This window comes from Mesitornis unicolor, unplaced genomic scaffold (assembly GCF_000695765.1).
Source record: "Mesitornis unicolor isolate BGI_N332 unplaced genomic scaffold, ASM69576v1 scaffold23524, whole genome shotgun sequence".
NCBI classification, from domain to species: Eukaryota; Metazoa; Chordata; class Aves; order Mesitornithiformes; family Mesitornithidae; genus Mesitornis; species Mesitornis unicolor.
In genome coordinates, this window is record NW_010179715.1 from 49,158 (window position 1) to 56,836 (window position 7,679).

At 38.4% G+C, this 7,679-nt stretch overlaps 1 protein-coding gene across 1 annotated transcript in view; it reads right to left on the reverse strand.

Moving 5' to 3' along the window:
• The window catches only part of LOC104539380 (gamma-aminobutyric acid receptor subunit beta-3), a gene marked incomplete at its 5' end in the record, with an annotated part of 16,502 nt that extends 11,057 nt beyond the window's left edge, over positions 1–5,445 (reverse strand). The window contains 2 exons of the mRNA XM_010182883.1: positions 653–897; positions 5,258–5,445. Of these exons, the coding sequence (XP_010181185.1) occupies positions 653–897; positions 5,258–5,445 (433 nt within the window). The remainder of the gene's footprint in view (positions 1–652; positions 898–5,257) is intronic.
• Positions 5,446–7,679: the final 2,234 nt, after the last annotated feature.

Here is a 7,679-nt window from a genome sequence, read left to right on the forward strand (position 1 = left end):
GAAAAGGGTATTCACTGGATGAAGTAATACTCCAGGCAAGAAAATAGGCTGGAGTGTGATCACCAGAGACCATGTCAATAGTGTGCTTCAGAAATCAATGTGAAAGTTTCTCTAGGAATCATAATTTTCTGCTGGTCTTAAACAGCAGCAGATGACAATGCCACACACAGCGGTTCCGCCATGTTGGCCGGTAGGGGTTCAGCTATGTGTGCCAGTTAATTAGCATGGCAGAACTAATCCTTTATCTGTTGTCTCCCATTCTAAATGCGTCTGCTCTAACTGAAATGAGGAAAAGCATGCTCAGATCCTGGATTCCCTTATGTAGGTACTTAAACAAAATCACAGTTAAATTATATTTGATTTTGACAAGTAAATGCCTTTGTAGTCCTGAGTCTTTATTTTTAAGCTAGCTGCACTCCCATTATTTTCTTCTTCTTACAGTTACTTGTCATACAGATCATACTCACTTCGATTTCTGTATGCTTAAATATATTCTTCTATGTAGTTTCTTGAATATAAAACCGACAAAGTTTGTCCACAAAAAGATGATGTGGTTGGTGACGTTTTTATGCAACCTTTTTTTGTTTATTACATAAAGTTAGTTTTTGTAATAAAAGAAAAGAAAGACTATATATAGATTAAAGACTCCTACCCGGTTGCCTTCAAATCTTGAGCGATCGTTGTTTGCCTTTGCTGTTTTCTCTGCAAGTTTCTTCTGTCTTTGAGGGCCTTTTCCGAAGAAAATGTAGTTGACAAAGGCGTATTCAAGTAAGGCCAAGAAGACAAATACAAAGCAGCCCATAAGATACATGTCAATGGCTTTAACATAAGGGATTTTAGGCAAAGTCTCTCGCAGATGAGTGTTGATTGTTGTCATAGTCAGCACAGTTGTAATACCTGCATAAAGTGAAAAAGAACACATATCTTACAAGTCCAAGCATACCATGCTTCAGTTTTGTTTTCCTTTTTGGCAAATTTGCCTTGCCGGCGTGAAGCAGCTTAAAAATTTGTGAACGTTATCTCGCAGGTGACATCACAGCACATGAAAGCAAAATTAAAGGCTGATGCATTTATACCGCAATACAGCATTTACTTCATGTGATGAGCTAACAAGGGAGCCTGGCATCACCGCTATTAGTTAATGTAGTTTCATGGAAGCTAGTATAGCTGCACTAAGGATCTCTTCCATGAAGACCAAACTGATGTGAGACTGCAAGGCAAATAGTCTGCCCAGCATTAAAAGGTGTGCTCTTCCAGCACTGCACTGCTCAACACAATGAAGAGAGTTTTTAAAAAGTAATGAAACTAATTAGGGATCTGGATAGACAAAATCATGTGCACATATTAAGGCAGAGTATCTGTATAGATGCTGAAATATCCCTCTAATGCACTTCTAAATTTCCAAGAGTTCAACAGCTGATTGAAGTTAGTCTTGTAGGGCTTCCCTGTAGTGGAAAAACAGAGACCCACCTTTCTAGAGCAGTTCATCCCATCTATTTTAGACATCTATTTCAGGAAAGGACAACATAGAAGAGGGATTTGAGATTACAAGTTTAGAGCAGTAGTCTATTTTTTTACATAGAAAGAAGTAAGAAGAGCAAACAATGAGAGGTAGACAGGTGTGAGCATTTATGGAAGGAAAAAGCCAAGGAGGAAGAGCTGCATTTTTATAGTGATTGACTGGACACTAATAAAATACCTAGAAAAATCTATAAGGTATGTCAAACCCCCATTTATTTACCTAAGGATGGTCATAGCACCTGAAAATATATTACAGAGCACTGTTTTGAAAAGCTGGTAAGACAAGGAAATTTATTGTCAGTCTGCTTGAATTCACAATAAACTGTAGGGTCTGTATCTCTGCTGGAAATTTTATGGCAAGTGCAAATCACTAGCTGAAAACACTGATTTGTGGAATAAGTCTCCACTGGTAAAAGAGGCAAGTCCCCTTGCATTACTATTTTCTTTGATTCCATAATTATACCATCAGTTTGTAAGTAGTCACTAAAATGCAGGCAGAACAAAAATAAAGAATGAATGAAAATTACTGCCGCATTATAAAGCACAGCTTCTTTTACCTGGAGAGACAGAAATAAAGACAATATAACTCAAAATCAAGCTGTCAGTGTAAACAGTGTCACTCCAGGGAACTGTACTAGTAGCCTATGAGGTTCTGTAACAGATACTTTGTATATTTAGTAGGTCAGCGTCATGTGGTTTTCAGTGCTTTTCCTCTAAACTGTGAAACAAGTGTGCGTTGTTGATGTCAGATGCTGCATGGCTTGAAATACAGCGGAGACACACAGCACAAGCTTATTTTAAAATTGTATTGGGTATAACTCACCCAGCTCTTCAGTAAAATGAGGAGTATAGCTGACACATTATTTTTACCTAAAGAAACTTTGACAAAGTCTCTAGAAAACCCCCATGCCAACACAAGGAACAGGGGTGAGAAAGCTGGAGGACTGCAGCAATTACTATCATACGCTTGCAGCCCAAGGGATTCCTCTAGCCTGCATCAGTTTATTTCTTTGTAGAACTGCCTGCTGCTGCTTCTCATAAGGGATTCCAAAAGCTACCTAAAATCAAACTGATGTTTGTACCAGAAATCTCACAGATTCCTTTTAACACACCTTTGGCATCTCACTATTATCCTACAGACGCTTACTAAAGCCTAGATCAACAAGGGACTTAGAAGCCTTCCCAGTAGATGTTACTACACCTACATCTGCAGTGTCTGTTCCCAGGCTGGAATCTCAGTTCCAGAGATAAGTCCTTAAACAACACATGGGGACAGTTTGGTGGATCTCTTGGTGATCCAGAAGATTAAGCACACTGAATAGAAAGGTGGCTACCACTAACCTAAAGGAAATATATCCCCTGGCAGATTCTGCTGACACCCTGTAGACAAATGCCCTTCTGAAGATCAATAATTTATTTTAAAGCACAGCTGGAGGATAAGCAGCTGACACTCACCTATCATTTAAAAAAAGGATAATCTTGTAATTATAGTCCTTCCCAACAGCAAGAACTCTTGAGATTATTTTTCGCCTCACTCAAAGGACTGAATTTAGGAACTTCTAGGGCTAACTAGCAAAAACTTAGTTTTGAACAGAACTTATGGTTTTGGATATTTCTCCTGAGATTAGCCCTAAATCAGCCTCTACCTGCAGTGTCCATAGCAGAGTCTCTGGAATGAGCTGGTCTTTGACCAATGCCTGTGTTTCTCTGTTGAGGGAACTACTTGGATCAGTGCAGCCTGGGTCACAGACAGCATGTGCAGTGAGGGACCAAGGACAGGAACAAAACACGGAAGTGAATGAACTAAAATCCGTCTCTTTCTGAGAACATCGGCTTCCTACAGGGGTTGAGCAAAAGCTTGTCTCCATGTCCCTAAGGACTGCACAGAGAGTTCTTCCTCTAACAAATATCTAAGTCAGCAGGCCTTATTCTCCTCTAAAATGAGCTTTTCAGAGCTAGTTACATATGTCCAAAGGTGCTACATTGCCTTTAAACTTTGATCGCATTTCGTATCAGCTTCAGATTCATAAAAGTGGCTATACAAAGGAACATAGGATTAGTCCCACGGTACTGAACTTCATTATACAAATATCAGGTGATACAAGACATAATCACCAAAGCTCTAATTGTTTTCTCAGAAGAACCTATTAGATGATTTTTTGTCCTCTCAAAAGTACTCTCTATCAAGTGGAAATAGAACATCTGGGCTCCTGAGCTTGCTTTGAATGTACTCTCTGACTTCTGCTCTAATATTTCTGTTATCACAGTACAGTACTTGATGAACCTGTGCTACACAGAAGTAGGCCACATGAGACAGCCCTGTTCCCTAAACAAGGAAAAAACACATGAACCCATTGCAGAAGGGCATTGAATGTCACTGAGATTGGTAACTTCTGTCTAACCATCTGTTCTCTGCAGTCCTGATCAGTATGTAAAATCTAGATGCTGACTGATGTGTTTGAAGTGCTCCCCTCACTAGGTCATAATGTCCCCAGGGTGGATCTTTGGTATCCAGTAGCTCATTTATGAATACATCAGGGCTGTTTAGACTCTACACCCCACCTCCCATTAAGCTACTACTTATCTGGAACCTGCTCAACATGCACTAGCTGCTCAGTGATAATATCAGACTGTGTCATGCCCATATTCACCAGCTAATGCACAGTACCTGTAGAATTACTGTACAGTAACTGCAATTAATCTACAATATCTTCAGTTACCCAAGTTCAGACGCTAGGATGCAATATGATATTGCACAAAGGTATAGCTGTGACTGCCCAGACTGCTTTGCTATGTGGGACCATGGGGAGGATGTGGAATCATATGGACGTGGGTCGGACTCCTGGTTTGCAGTAGTACATATTGGAAAAATAAGGGAACTAGGGAATATGTTCCTGTTTTAAGAAGATAAGAGAGTACGGCAGGAAGTTATACAGCATAGGCTTAGTGTCAAGTTTTGGGTAGGAAGGTATGTGCTATTGGGAAGGACAGGGTTGAAGACGGGATTTGGGATGAGATGAGAGGTAGCAGTAATCATAAGGATTTATGGATCCATTTAATCTTCCTTATTTATAGCTATCCCTAAGTATGTTTCTGTAATAGATGAAATATTTCCTGGGAGATATTTTGAAACCATCTTCCCTTATCTAAAGGATACTTTAATCTGAAAAGGACTTGGACAGGGATCCCCAACTTGTGCAAAATCCATGTTTTTCTGCCATCAGACACTTTAAGTTGTTGTAAAAATGCACTTAGCATACCGGGCATTCTAAGAGTTAGGAGGGATGTCATGGTCCGTAGCTGATGTGCCCCTGTGCTCTGGACTAACACATGGTTCTTGCGGTCTGTTCCTGTCACTGCCAGTTAAAGCACCAAGGACCTCGGAAGGAGGCTTGGAGCCACACTTGATTTCCCACACTGAGCTGGACTAAAAGCCCACGCTCAAGCTCTTGGATTTTGGAGCTGGTTCCCACACTGAAGCTACTGACAACAACATTAACTTTGATGAGAACCAGGCTGGGACCCATACGAGCAACTCAAGTCAGAGATTTAATGGTAGCTATATTCTTGCATGCAGGGGAAAACTTATCACTTTTGAGGCAATACTGGATGACATGATTTTGACGTAAATGATTTTGAAATATCAAAACATTGACATCACATTGCAGTCTTTAACAGCCTCTGAAGGCTACATTCAGTCTGACATTTTAATGTCCCACTCATTCTTAGCACATACCAAGGGCGACTCTTGCTGCTGATGCATCATAATTGATCCAGAATGACACCCATGATAAAATGGTAATCAGTATGGAGGGCATGTACGTTTGAAGAATAAAGTATCCAATATTTCTCTTCAACCTGAAGCTCAGAGAGAGTCTTGGATAGGCACCTGAGGAAAGAGAGGGGGAAACAGCATTATTTATACTGAAGAAAAGACACTTGCAGATAGTTGTCTTCAGTTTCCGAAGAAACTAAAGCATGCACATTTTATGGGGTAGTATGACATCTGCAGAACAGTAGGAAAAATGCTTTCACACTATTACTAGTTGGTATTAAAGAAAACCTGCAGTGAATATAGTGATATCCAACCAATTTGTATCTGGGAAGAAAAGAGAGAAAGTTATTCAAGTTTATTGAACAGATGGATGAGCACCGGTTAGCTTTTAAAAACAGATGCTTAGGTCTCCAAGTAAAATGCTTATTCAAATACAGTTTTATGTATAGTATTTATGTTGAGGGGATTAGTAATGTGCATAGTTTTTTTATTTACATGGAAGAATTGATCATGGGATGGCTCTTCTTAATTACATCAGAACTATGAGAAACATGTTACCTGTGGTGTCAAAAATAAATTGTAACAAAATCCAGTGAGGAAAAGCCTTCAGACCAGATCATCTAACATCAACTACAGCCAGATATAATTTTTCTTCCAAAAATGTTTTAAACAAAAAAAGATATTACTTTTATATGTGTGCGTATCTACACAGTACAGATATAGCATTCACAAACTGTTAAAATTGGAGCAAATAAAGAATGAAAAAATCGAATAACCTCAACATCAGTGTTTCATACAAAACACTTTATTGTTTAACTTCAAATTGGTGTGTTTCAAAATTAGTGTTAATCTTAATATATTTTATATATTTAGAAATCTCAAACAGATTAAAAAACGTGACTTCTTTCATCAAATGCAGAGAGAATTAAATATGAGTACAGCTGTACAAGAAAAAGGTACACATTCACACAATATTAGCTCCATTATTTCAATGAATTACTAGTCTTAATATGATATTTGTAATAGCTCATCTAAAAGCTCTTGTTACAGTCAACATCCTAAAAATCATTTCTGAACATACCAAGGGCCCAACTATGTATTAGATCACATCCTGCCTGTTCTAATGCAAATATATGTAAGATATGAAATAAAAGATTACAAGCTTCCCTTTCAATTATGTTCATGTTCGCATACAAGCATAAGAAATTTCATTTGTCCCTATACAAAACAATGAAGGATTTCCTGAGAGAGAAAGCAAAAGAAGGAACAGAAAACTACAGACTTCTTTCCTCACATTCCTGATAGTTCAGTACACTTTGAATCGTATGACAGAAAAATACACAGTTGCCAGGAACCAGAAGCATCCAGGGAGTATCAAACTTTAGGCAACTATCCTAAACTGTTTTATCAAACAATCTCAGAAGAACTATCACTGGTAAAAGAAATATCATGTATTTGCTTGCTGTGATTACTTCAATCAGTAGTAATTTTTTCCAGGATTAAATGCCTTCTAGTTTCACCAACAGACGAATATTGGTAGAGTCAGAAGAATTTATTTCATCATGAAAATCAGACCAAGGTTTTCTGCTATCTAAAGCAGTAAACATAATTTTCAGCAAAGAATCATTTATACTTGAGCTTGCTTAACATCTTCATTTTCCAGTGAGCAACACTTCAGTTCAAAAGACAAATTCTCCCTTTGAAACGATTCCTGCTTTTTTGCTTAACTTTTTTCACTGAGCTTCTTATGAAATGGGTTTCATGGCCTTGTGTCTGCACATTATGTAAATAAAACAGGAACATACCCTGCCATCATGAAATATATTGAAAATGTAGCTGACCTGTTCACCTTTCTGCAGTAAGAGTAACTAATCAAAAATCTTTATAAAGCTCTGTTAAGGAAAATTATTTTGTGTAATAGATCACCCACAAAAAAGAATTATCTATAAATCTCTTCCTTTCCAAAAGTTCTGTACAGGTCTGCGTGTCTGTGGAATATCATTGATAGAGGTGATGACTAGAAAATCTCTCAAAAAATACTGATTCTTTGAAGGATTCATTCAAGAAGGTTCAATGGAACTGAATCTTTGAATCAAAGCCTCTTCTTAGGCTGCTCCAATGCCAAGGACCTTTGACATGTTGAGGAACTTCAGAGAAAGAAGAGAGCACTTTGCTATTCATAAAGAAAGGAAAATGGCATGGATGGTGAGGCATGTGTGAACACTTGAGGGACGTAATATGTCACATATGTCAATAATGTTCAGTAATGAAAACCTGAACTGAGAAACAGTGTAACAGAGAAAACTTTAGACTTGAATGCTTCACCCATGACCGTCATCCATTGCCTCGTCATCATGAGGAGCCCCGTGCCCCTGAGGAAGCC